General features: G+C 34.0%; 2 protein-coding genes across 2 annotated transcripts; one reads left to right on the forward strand and one right to left on the reverse strand.

Moving 5' to 3' along the window:
• Window positions 1-1,158: 1,158 nt before the first annotated feature.
• LOC106718843 (suppressor of hairless protein) lies at window positions 1,159-6,625 on the reverse strand. Its single transcript, XM_014513039.2, has 4 exons — window positions 5,766-6,625; window positions 5,437-5,681; window positions 2,425-2,650; window positions 1,159-2,141 (listed from the first exon to the last, which is right to left on the reverse strand). The coding sequence occupies exons 1-4, from the start codon at window positions 6,615-6,617 to the stop codon at window positions 1,965-1,967; spliced, it is 1,500 nt and encodes a 499-aa protein (XP_014368525.2). The 5' UTR covers window positions 6,618-6,625; the 3' UTR covers window positions 1,159-1,964.
• Window positions 6,626-7,581: 956 nt separating this feature from the next.
• On the forward strand, window positions 7,582-12,537 carry LOC106718842 (DNA repair protein UVH3). The gene is made up of 7 exons (XM_014513037.2): window positions 7,582-7,669; window positions 7,744-7,919; window positions 8,267-8,478; window positions 8,704-8,899; window positions 9,012-10,707; window positions 11,168-11,454; window positions 11,573-12,537. The coding sequence occupies exons 1-7, from the start codon at window positions 7,582-7,584 to the stop codon at window positions 12,245-12,247; spliced, it is 3,330 nt and encodes a 1,109-aa protein (XP_014368523.2). The 3' UTR covers window positions 12,248-12,537.
• Window positions 12,538-13,191: the final 654 nt, after the last annotated feature.

Here is a 13,191-nt window from a genome sequence, read left to right on the forward strand (position 1 = left end):
ATTCGGGCAGTCGTCTATCAAATAATGACAATCTTTCAATATGTACGAATACCAAATGTAAAAATTATAAAAATGCATGAGTAAACAGTTTTTTCATTGTAAAAAAAAAATGAAAAATCTTTTATATTTTATACAAAAATTGACGAAATATTCGTTCTATCGATTTCAATACTTACATCGTAATACTGCATCTACAATACCAATTCCATAAAAATGTCTCGTAATTTAATTATTTTTATAGTCGATATAAAAATATTGATAAAAAATTTTGTACTTATTAATTCACTTCCTTATGGAATGTTCGAAAAATCACACTCTTCATTATAAATACACACGAAATCGATTTACCAAAAAAAAAAATTATAAAATATTTAAAAATGTCGCATTTTAAATAAATAGAAATTTTCAATTGAAAGTCTCCTCTAAAATATAATGTACTATCGACTAATTCTAGCTACATCACTAGTTGTTCATTAAAATCTCCGTAAATATACATACTTACATAAAATTTTATGCGTGCATATAAAAAAGTAGCTAATAATTTGAATTAATTGAGTGGCAGAATTTATTTATTACCTTTGCCCTTCAACAGACAATAAAAAATAACGCAACCAAGCGAGCACAGATAATGTAAAACATATTTGGTTTTCGTCCTTTCATTTAGACTTATACATATAAAAACTTATAAACGAAGTCTTCGAATATTCGCTTCTTAAGTAATCTCGAGACATCTCCTCAACCGATAAACTTATTTTACGTAAACCTTAACGATATCGATACGTTGATGACTTGTCATGGACATTAAAACTATTTGGCCCCAAAGAATCGAATCTTAGAGCAGAGATTTCATTTTAGTTGATTGAAAAAAAAAAATAGGCTAGGAACTAATGCTCTACCAAATCTTTAAAATACGCCTGGCTAGTAAAAGTTGACATTAAGGCATACCCACTACATGATATCAGAACAAAAAATCTTTGTGAGTTTTTTTTTGTCTTCTGAGTTGCGGTGTGTTTCCACATTTAGAAAAAATACACACCAAAACTATCAAATAAAATTTACATGACAATCATTTTAAAAATATAAACTAATCTAAAGATGCATGAGCGTTTGATACAAATTTCAGAATAATAATAATAAAATGATAAAAAGAAAGTTGTGATATTTTTTTAAAACCAAACGTCTAAAATAAAAATAATTCGTTAAAACATAAATCGTATTGCTTTTCTAAAGTTAACTATCTTAGTATATAGCATTTTGGTGTCGTAATCTCGCAAAAAAAAACCTAAATTTAAGTATAGTTTTAGACAAGGACTGTCGTAATTTAATGATACCGTTCGCTTAGCGAATGTTCTAGACACTGAACGGCAAAGCTATTGAGTCGCGCCGTACCACTATCCTAAGCTTCCTATTGTATTACTGATCGTAATATAATCCAAAATATTATAAATAAGCTGATTTTTTAAAAAATCTCGATTCAGAAATTCGGTTTTCGAGGGATTTATATTACGATAAATTATTTATAGACTTCGTAAATTTTTTTTGACCGAACTAAAGTTGCAGCGAAAAACATTGGCACATATAATGTGACTGTTTGAATTATAATTCCGGCCGGTCAAATAAAGCGAATATTACAGGCACTATAGAAACTAACATACTAATGTCCTCACTCACCAAATCTAACACTTTCTAGTTCACCAACTATTTATAACTCTTTGGATAGTCCTTTTAGAACCATACAGCAACGGATGGTATGATTGTCACTACACTGCCACTAAGACCCCATTTCAGAGACCGGTAGGGTTGTCACTGTCAACTAATCCGCCCTTCAGAGATCGGTAGCATTGTCACTGCACTGTCATAGAATCTGCCACACAAGACCGATAAAGTTGTCACTGGCAAGGAGTCCACCCTGTAGAGACCGGTAAGGTTTATCACCGCAGACTGTCGAGCCTGCAGTCCTCCTGCTATTGTATGTTGTCGGGCAGGCGATGCGCGATGGCGTCGTGGTGCCAGGCCTGCTCGGGGCGCATCACATCGTCGACGGGCGGACACACCGGCCGAGGTCCGGGCTCCGGCGTATACGTGAAAGTCAGACCTGTCGCATATATTATACCGTCGTTCCTCACCAGCGATACTGGCACCTGAAATTGTTAACTTATCGTTGGTTACTGAGGCCAAATTCCCTGTATTAAACATATCGTCATCCCTCACATTATCTTTGACAAAACAGATGAAATAATTATACTTCATACAGGAATTTTGGCCTCAGAAACTAAGGATTAGAGCCATGTATCTGAGTAGACTGTCATTGTGGTGCTTTAGATTAAGATCGATTAATTTCACGAACTGAAATTTATTATATTCTAAAAGTCGAAAGGGTCGGAAGGAACTTGTCACATTCGATTCTAAATGCGCGTTACATACCTGCGTGGGCTGTCGCACCCACAGCCACTGTCCCCTGAACTGAGATATATCCGGGACGACGCACAGCATGGACTCTGCGCATCGGTACATGGTCTCCGCCTCAACGTCACCGAACCACACTTGCAGTGAGGGCGTAAAGTTGTCCCCCGCCAGCTCCAGCATGGCCACATCGCCGCCGCCGTTTAAATTCAGTGAATGTACTAGGGGCACAGGCGTCACTGGAGACCTGGTTTAACAATGTTTTTTTTATTTTATCATGCCCATAACACAATAGCCGATCTTAGGGGACAAATACACAGCAACAATTTACTGATCTACTTTCCGACCCTATTCTAAAAATAACACACGCGGGTCCCCTGACCCTATCTCTATGCGTCGAACGGATGGATATTTAACAATTTTATCTCATTGAAATATATAATTTAATTTTTACAAACTTAACTATCAAATTATCAAAAAAATCCGTTAATCGATTTATACTGATAGGCATACGCTCTGGTGGAATTTAGATTTAAGTCCAAATCCAAAAATGGATTCTTAATATTCATTATTTTAACTTTGTATAAGAGGACAAAAATGAATTATTTGATCTCTAGATGAACGCATCAAATAACGATCTGGAATAAATATTGCAATCGCGAAATCGGATGAATTTAAGGAATGTATGTGGATTACCTTAATCAAAAGAATACATGTTTAAATAGATTTTTATCTATTTAAAAATGTATTCGTAATTAAGGTAGTATTTTAATTAAGGTTCTTAAGGTTCGAGATCAATTATTGGGTTCGAAGAAGAGTATCACTAAATTATTTATATTTTTGAACGCACTAGGATTGCGAGGTGATAGTTTATATTTTTTTATGAAAGCCAAAAATCAAATTGGCTTGTTATTAAACTTCTTGGATATATTTTGCAAATAGGCGTGAGAAAGTTTCACAGTGTATGGAATTGATAGAGATAACACTGTGATAAGATCACCCGCGGGAACCACTAGGGTTACAACTTGTCCCACGATATCACATATTTTGTATATTAAAAAATCTTCCCGGCTATCATAAAGAGGGCATGCGAATGTCATGGAATATAATGAAATTCAGTGCGTCTATAACATTGATTAGAGCGTCGGTAGCTGAGGGGTCAAGCACTTGACTTGCAATCTGCAGGTCTTGGGTTCGAATCCCGCCATGTACCAATGTGTTTTCGATTTACATATGTACATTTGTATCTGAGAAGAAATTCAATGATATGTGTGAAGTCAACCAACCCGCACTTGGCCAGCGTGGTTGACTATGTCCTAGTCACCCCTAACTTAGGGTAGGCTCCGAGCCCCTCGGTGGGGACGTATACCGAGCTGATGATGATAACATTGATTTGTCAATCGTTAGAAAAAAGAAAAAAACTGATGCGAAAAATATTTCAACAAATTATTATCATTAATAGACATCTTAATTTCGATCGCATTATGAAATCGCAGCATATTTTTCTTATTACTATGTTTTTTTATATAATAACTCTGTTATTGACTTATGTACATTAGTATATGACGTTGAGTTTGTCTGTTTGTTTGTGTTATTAAATAAATAGTTGAAAACTATAATAATTTGTTTGCTTTAGATATTTGACCTATTGATTAGATTTGTCTTATTGTTTCTTAACAAATGTATAATTTACTTTGTTAATTTGTAATATTCTATTGAAACTAGAATCAATAAGTTGAGATAAACGTTCCTATTATTTTATATTACGAGAAATCGATTTTCCCTCGTTTTTCTCGTATTAACGTAACTTCATCTTGGTCTGTTTTATAAATCTTGATTACTAATTCCCTTCTTTGATAAATTATATTGGAATAATTCTAATCGAATTAGTAATCAACTGGTGACATTTCGATGTTACCTTAATCACAAACATTCCAAACCAAATATAATTTTGCATAAATACATTTTGAGATGGCTTATCTAAATTGCATTAAAAGATAACATATTTATAACGACTTAAATATTTAAATTCAATGAATCAAAATTGTTATTGAAAAAGTTACAAATAAATTGTACGCAAAAATAAGTGGGTATAACGTGCTTTCGCATTGCTGAACTTTTGCAAAAAAAAACCTGTCTTAGTTTTTTTAAAAGAGAATAAAAACGGGAATGTTTCAGCAGTGCAAACTCACGGCCTCACATGCTTATCATGATGTTCGTAAGATTATAAATACTAGTGGTTGCGCATTGGTTAATATAATTCATATTCCTAGATTTCTGTTTTTGATTAAAAATTGACATGTCCACATTAACGTTAACTGTATCAAATTTCATGTTGATTTATTCACACAATTATCTTAAAAAAGGGATACACAGTTCTCCCTTCACATATTTTGAAGATTCTCTAATTTTCTCTCTCTTTAATTTGAATTATCTTCATAGAAATCACAGTACTGTTTTAAACTAAATACAAAGTTAAGGATATATATTTTCCTGAACCCAGTAATGCATGCTGAACCCAGTATGCATAACAGTGTCAAAATAAGGTGATAGTGTGAGCAAAAAATTCATTAAAAAAGAAAAGCATTTATATTGTACTTTTTAGATTTTTTTTTGGTGCACAAAATTTTCTAAGGCATCCTCAAAATATTCTAACAAAATTTCAACATAATTTGTCTAAAGGTGTAACAATACATAATAAGATATATATATACACAGATATATATCAGGATGATTTAATTTAATGTGCATTAGAAGAGAGTCTGAGAAGTCATAATTATAACTGCTTGAAATTATTGTAATATATAATATTGAATATTTACATATTTATGTAAATTGAATTTATAATTACATAGTAATAATGCAAAAGTTTAATATAACTTCTGATTTGTTTATTGAATTTTATACTTTATTCATATACAGTATAGGAAATTATGACCATGAAAAGATAGTTTTATAATTATATATAATATGTAATATAAAATAAAAACTATTTTAGTGTGTATGTAAAATTAAAGTGTAATACTTATTTACCTGACAGGTCCCATGCCTTCGTAAAATTGATATTCAGCCTTATCAGTGGATATTATAGTCCAACAAGCACCATCATTAATCATTTCCTTATTTGGCTCTTTGGGGCACGGCGTGGCTTGGAACTGGATAATTCTCTCCTGAGATAGGCAGAGATACATCCGCTCCGTATCTTTCATGTAGAATGCACATTTATGCAGCTGTGACACAGGGTCATCTGCTTCCAGTAATGCCATTTGCTTGTCCACCTAATATTAGCATTTTTATATTATTTAATTATTTAAAAGTGTTACTTATCAAGTAAAATTTAGTATGTGTTTTATAATATTTACCTTTCTAATTATAAGTCGAGGTAATGCCATGCCTGTTACAGAACAGACAAGCTTCACAGTAGATCCGTAGTGTACATAACCGTCTCTTACTGCAAACTCTTCAGACTCACTTTCATTATCATCCAGAAGGTGTATCGTAAATGCACCCCACTGTGTGGATGATGCATGGAAGTTACCATTCTCCACATGCAAGTACCTCGTTGATACTGTCTGTGATCTCAGTCTATTAAAGAGCGCCACCTTTGTTCCGCTAGCTATACACAAGTCTGCATTCTTTAAGGATTGCTTTTTCTTTGATGGTTTTGAAATAACTTTTATTCTTTTACTATTAAAAATGCCTATATCATGTCCATTACCATAAAACATTTTAACAGATAGCATGAAGTGTTTCCTTTTATCTGAATCTGATATGTACAAAGTTTTAGCTGCACAATACTGCTTGCCATTGTTCAGGTCTAACTGCTGCATGTCCTGGTCTGAGTTGCCTATGCCGATGAAGGCACAGAGCTGCGACGCCTGCTCGGTCTCGCCTTCGCGCAGCATGCGCTCGCGTCGCAGCCGCCACCCATCGCCGAAAAGGTAAATACAAGGAGGCGGACAGAAGAACCTTTTTTCGTTTCCATAAGACTTTTGGGCGACTTTAGCGTGTAAAATGACAACGACCATATCGGAACGATCACGCAAGTATCGTTCCATGGCTTCACGAGTGAGTCGGCGCTCTTCGGGGCGGTAGGCGCCGGCGCCAGGGCCTGCGGCGCTGGCGTAGCGCGGGTACAGCGCGCCGTGCTGCGGCGGCGGGGACGGCGGGCCCTGCGCCATCCCGCCCGCGCCCGCGCCGTACTGGTGCGGCATGCTGGCCACCTTTGCTCTGCTCTCACCTCCCTCCGCACTGCATCATCGATCGATCCGTAATCTGACGACACATGACGCTATCCTCGAGTTCCTAACTTGAACCCATTAATACCAATATCACCGCGGGATACTGCCCATATTACCAGGAGAAATTGGTAATATCCTGCCTGATCAGTGGCGACTCTTATCAAGCGTAAACACTTACAACGCGCTGTCGAAACAGTATCTCACTTTCTTAACGACTGTTAACTTTTCGATCGATACACTTTTGTGTTATTCACGGCACCATAAATAAATAATTACGATGGGAACTTTAACACACTTCATTCAAAAACACCTGTTCGATGGTATAAATTTCAGACAGTCTAGCCAACATACCACAGTTTACTATTTATTAATACTACTGATAAATCTAACGTAAGATGTAATAAGTTCTGAGTAGATGATATTTCTTGTTTATTCGTTACTAAAAGTTGATAAAACTTGTGTTTATTTCGCTTTGATACGACAACGCTTTTATTAGGATCTGTCAAGAGGAACCATAGACACTGAAACAAGCGTGTTGTCGATTGCACGCGCGCGAATAAAATCGAGCGATGCGAGTTCGGCTGCGGCGCGACTGACAGCCCGGCAGACAGACGGTCGGTCATAGGATGTGGGGTTACGCATGGGGCGTGAGAAAATAAAGTGTGGGAAAGAGTGGGCGTCGCGGCATAGTAAAACATTTGATATTGTATGTAGTGAACGGAACACTTACGAATGCGCCAGTAGCAGGCGGCATTTGATTTGTTTTTGTGTGCGTCATAAATATACGTCGAGTTCACAGAGCGAAAAGGTTGCGATGTGTGAGGAAGAGACCGACGATTGACCGAAGATCTCGTGGGAAATGACCTTTGTTATGTATATCGATATATACTTTAGTTAAAACAAAAAAAATCTGGTCCGGAATTTAATCTCACACGCGATGGGAGTCACTGGACTGTGGAGACTTATTGAGCCCGCAGGCAAACCGGTCCCGGTGGAGACTTTGGAAAACAAAGTGCTCGCAGTTGGTATGAACTTCACACTTCACCGGTAGAGTTAATCAGAATCGTATTTGATAACAAGAAGTTTTATTTTTCACCAGATATATCAATATGGTTGCATCAGATGGTCAAAGGATACCAAGATGCAAAAGGAGCCCCTGTGGCAAACGCTCACCTTATGGGTCTATTTCAACGTCTCTGTAAATTACTTTACTTTAGAATAAAACCAGTATTTGTTTTTGATGGTGGATACCCTGATTTAAAAAAAGAAACAATTGTAAGTTATTTTAATCCTTAACAATGAAATATGTCCTACCTATAAGATAGCTTATATATGTTATAGATTTTTCATTCTTGCGATTAAAAATAAAGTTGTTGTTAAAGTAGTTTAATTTTTGCTATTCTATTATTATTTTTGGAAAAGTTATTTAATTCAACATATCTGATAAGATATAAAGATTTCACAATGTTTTACAAATAGTGGCAATAGGTTAATGCTGCTAAAAGTCAGTTGATTTTCCTCAAAAGTTTTCTTAATATAATTGTCAATTTAGTACTATTTTGTGCATTGATCAAACTGATTGGAATTTATGTATGCTAAAATTTGTATAAATAAAATTTCAGGCTAAGAGACAAGATAATAAATCTAAACTTAATTCTGAATCAGAAAGATTAAAAAGAGAACTTGCCCTATTGCTTGGGAAAAGGACAGCTATTGGTAGTTTATTGGGGAAGCAAATATCTCCGAAGAAAGCCAACCCTGCAACTGATGTAAATAGAGATGATATGTTTAAACTGCCAGCGTTGCCTCAGAAAGAAGAAGAATCTGAATCAGAGTATGTAACTAATATGTAGTTAATTCTAAGTTGTTCTGAAAAGTTCTGTCCCCTAAACAAACATAACTTACTGTACAATACAGAACTAGATGAAAGACTTTAAACCATTTTTATTTGGGAAAATTGTCAAAGCAAAATGATGTGGAGTCATATAATTTAGCTTGTATTTTCAGTTAGATTGATGACTTAATATCATTATTCCTTTAATTTCTTTTTGACTACTAGGTCTGAAGATGAACAAGATTCTAGTGCATCTACAATTGACTTACACACTGTTGATGTTGAATCTGAGAATTTTAAGAACATGCCTGCTAAAGAAAAGTATGATTTACTCATTGAATTAAAAGAGACAAGAAAGATGAATTCATGGGGAAAACTTCATACACTGCCAAAGAAAAGTGATCAGTTCTCAGATTTTCAAGTGGGTAACAATAAATTAATAAATTATTAAGGTTAATAAATAACTATTAAAAATCTTTTCTGAATAAATTGTGCCCTTTATTAAAAAAAACACTATTTCTTATAAATTACAGATGGAAAGATTATTAAAACGTAGAAAAATACAAGAATGTTTAGAAGAAACAGAGAAAGAAATGGGAGATGGCACAATGTCCATAAATGAGCTTGAATCTTTGTTAAATGAAGAAGGTATTGATACAAAAATTGAAACACTACCCACTCGCCGAATCGCCTCTAATAATACTACAAGGTTCTTACTCATCAATAATGTAAAACAAGCATTAGCAGATGCTAAAAAGAAAAAAGAACTACTTAGTAAAAAAGAAGAAGTAGATAAGAAAATTGTTCCTGAAGAAGTGACTAATGTAACACCAAAAACAGAAGATGAGGAACTTCAAATGGCAATAAAAATGTCAATGGAATGTGTAGACGACGCTAATACAAGTGCTGGTACATCTAAAACAGATGATTCTTGGACTTCACATTTATCAGACTCTGATTATTCTTATTCCTATTCTGAGGATGAAGGTGATGATATTGAACAGCCAGATATGTCCTCTGCCAAGGCCTATATTGCACAATATAGTGACTTTACCTATAAAGCTATTGATAACATTGTAACATCCAAAAATAGTGGCTCCAAAAGTAAATGCAAAGTCCCAAAAATAGATGAAATAATCAAGGAACTTGAAAATGAAAAGTCAATTATAGTTGATAAAGTTGATTTGTCATCAGATGAAGACAAAAAATTGCATGATATTAAACTCATAGACCCAGATACCCAGACCCAGAATGAAAATAATGTAATTGCTGATATTGACGTAAATGATACACAGCAATCTGTTATTGCTGTTGAAAACCAATCTATTAGTGTAATAAACCTCGACACAAGCACTGAAGAGGAAAAATCAGAAATAAAGACTATTGTATCCGAATCTGTTAATGTTGGAACTGTTCAAAACGAATTATCAGATGATTCTAGTGACAATGAATTTGAAGAAGTGCCAGAAGAAAACAAATCAAGCAAGCCAGTTGTTGAGCTCACTCTCAACATGGGGGCCGCTCCTGATGATGATATATTTGCTGACGTTTTTGAAGACAACAAGCAAGAACATATCAAGGAAAACCAAGATAGTAAAAATGAACCTACAATCTTAAATACTAATATTGATTTGTGTGAAGTAAAGATAAAAGAAGAGCCTGATACGTTCGAAATTTATAATATAGAAACAGACAAAGAGATAACTGAGTCTCCGAAAATAGATACATCGCCTATTGAGAAAGAAAGCTCTGGTGAAGATGAACAGAATGATGCAGTAGTAAATGCAGAAAATGTAAATAAAAACAATGAGCAAAAAGATATTGCATTATCCCCAGAAAAAACTGATCAGGCTGTCATTGAAAGTAATAAGCCACCTAAGAAGTTATTAACTACTGAAGATTTAAATTCCATGATGTCCGAAATTCAAAGCAAAGAGGATCATTTGATACAAGAAAAAGGAAAAATGGATCGAATCGGACGAAACATAACAGAGGAAATGACAAAAGATGCGCAAGAGTTGCTTCAAATTTTTGGTATTCCTTACATCGTTGCTCCGATGGAGGCAGAAGCTCAATGTGCATTTCTTGAACGTGTAAATTTAACAGATGGGACTATAACTGATGATAGTGATATTTGGTTATTTGGTGGAAAGACAGTGTATAAGAATTTCTTTAATCACAATAAACATGTCATGCAGTTTTTGTCAGAAAGAATAGAGAAGTCATTTAGTAAGTGCCATTATCAGTATGGGTTTAAAGCTCATTGTGGCTTAAGGTTTTGGGTTATATTTGGAAATGTGACTTTATTTGTGATTGAAAATTGACTTATGTCATCCGTAATATCGTAACATTTTCAAGATGATGCTGTGATTCAAAACTGGTCAATATTTAATTCTGTTTTACGACCTTTTAACTCTAAGGAAACATAAACAAAGGCAAGAGTTATATTTTAACATTTTGGCCAGTATATTTCTACATTTATTGTAAGAATGCAATATTCTCTTTCCAACAGCTGCAAAATAACTTACCATAAGGTTCTTCTCTATTTGCCTACCAAGCTCTATTTTTGACATGTAATTTAACTATAGAAAAATCTATTTTTACTTAAATCAAAGCTAACCCAACAAAATCATTTACCAACTTTCATAATTATTCTTTTGCAGTTAGTAAAAATCATTTTACTTTTCAGATTTATCAAGAGAACAGTTGATACTGTTTGCGTTATTAGTTGGTAGTGATTACACAATGGGTATACCTGGTATTGGTCCTGTAACTGCACTAGAAATCCTAGCATCCTTTCCATTCAGCAAGAGGCAGTTCCTCAGTGAGACATCTAAACAGGCGAAGTATTTTCAAATAATAGCTGGGCTACAAGAATTCAAGAAATGGGTGCGAGCAGGAAAGAGAACGGATAATATTAAATTAAAGAAAAAGATAAAAAATGTTCAACTAACAGAGGATTTTCCTAGTATGAGGGTATGTGTATTAAGTTATTCGATAATTTAATTAATGTGTATAATTAATTAAACTTTTTTTTAATGATTTTTAAGGAAATCCTATTTTATAATTCAAATATCTTTAAATGTCTTTATAGGTGGTTCAAGCTTATCTAGAGCCGAATGTTGAAAAAAGTGATGAAAAGTTTACTTGGGGAAATATTGATATTACTATATTACGAGATTATACAAAAACTAAATTTGGCTGGTCACAGAATAAACTTGATGAAATTATAAAACCAGTTTTGAGCAGAATAAATGATCGCAAAACTCAAAGATCGGTTCAGGACTATTTCAAGGCAAAGATAGATTTTCAATCACTCGAGGATAAAATGAGTAAGAGAGTTAAAGCCGCGGTTCAAATGATGGACCCGGAATATAAGGCAGAAGTAAATGAAGAAGATATTCAACCTGTAGAAGACAAAAAAGGAAAAATAAAACGAAAACCAAATAAAGTTACAATGGGTAATGACCTGTCAGAACCATCAACAAGTAAAAAGAAGAAATCTGAGAATAATGAAGCAGTAACTAAAGTTATTAATATTAATGAAGCCAATTGCCAAGGTTTTGAAGTTGTCATTCCGAAAACTGACAGATTCCAAGAGATCATACCTCAGAGAGAAAAAGACAAACAGAACATTTTACAGAATAAGTTGAAAGCAATAGAGATATTTAGAAAATCTAAAATCAGTAGAAAAGTTAAGCGCACGAAAAGGAGAGTAAATCTACCAAAAGCCGAAGCCGAGCTATCAGAAAGTAGCGATGAAAATTAGACCGAAGTTCAAATGTCGTTAAATAATATTTCGGATGATAAATGAAGACTAATAGGGAAAAGCAATTTTAGAAAATGATTAGTAAGAGAATAGCATTTTTTTAATACTGGTTCTATGACAGTGAACTACGATGGGTTTGTCCAAGTTTTATGGGTTACCAGTGAGCAAAAATTTCCCAACTTCAATTCTCTTTGTAATATAATTCCTTCCTATTTAAATTTACTTATAACATCATGTTCATGAGTGATGTTTTTATGGAATCTAGAAATTTTGAAAATGGCAACATTAAAACGTGCAGCTGCCACTCCCTCTTAGGTCAAGATGATATTGTTAATTTACATATTTTCCGACTGCTACAAGATCCTTATATAACCATATCAAGCAATAACTTAGGCGGAACAAGCAGTGATAAAGTGCTAAGTAGGCATATTGCAGTGTACTGCGGTCTGCTTCGCACCGCTTCGATCCGTTAGCGTGAATTTTTAATCTAAATCGTGTTGTGATATTTTTAAAATAAAATTCAAATATAAAATATTTAATTTATTGTTTACATAACCATTTATTAATCTAAGCACTTTTAAAGATAATAGTTTACGTAAATTAAAATTTTGCTTACGATCTCACGAATAGCGTTTATAAAGAAAATATAATCACCAGTTAACTTATATAAATAAAAAAAAAACAAATCCCGGTCCAAGTGATGCAAACAAGAGTTGTCAACCGAATACTGTACATAATAATATTTGTACAAGTTTAAATGCAATCTGTTAGTAATGGCTTTACTTTCTTAAATGCTATCTCATGAACTGGGATTTACATTTTAGGGATGATCGATGTTAAAAGAATTCACCAACATATAAATTCGATTTTAGGATCCTACATATATAAGAAAAAAAACTAAATTGTATGTAATTACGAATATTGGCTTTATCAATTAATTATTT

Source organism: Papilio machaon, chromosome 1 (genome assembly GCF_912999745.1).
Source record: "Papilio machaon chromosome 1, ilPapMach1.1, whole genome shotgun sequence".
Classification (NCBI taxonomy): domain Eukaryota; kingdom Metazoa; phylum Arthropoda; class Insecta; order Lepidoptera; family Papilionidae; genus Papilio; species Papilio machaon.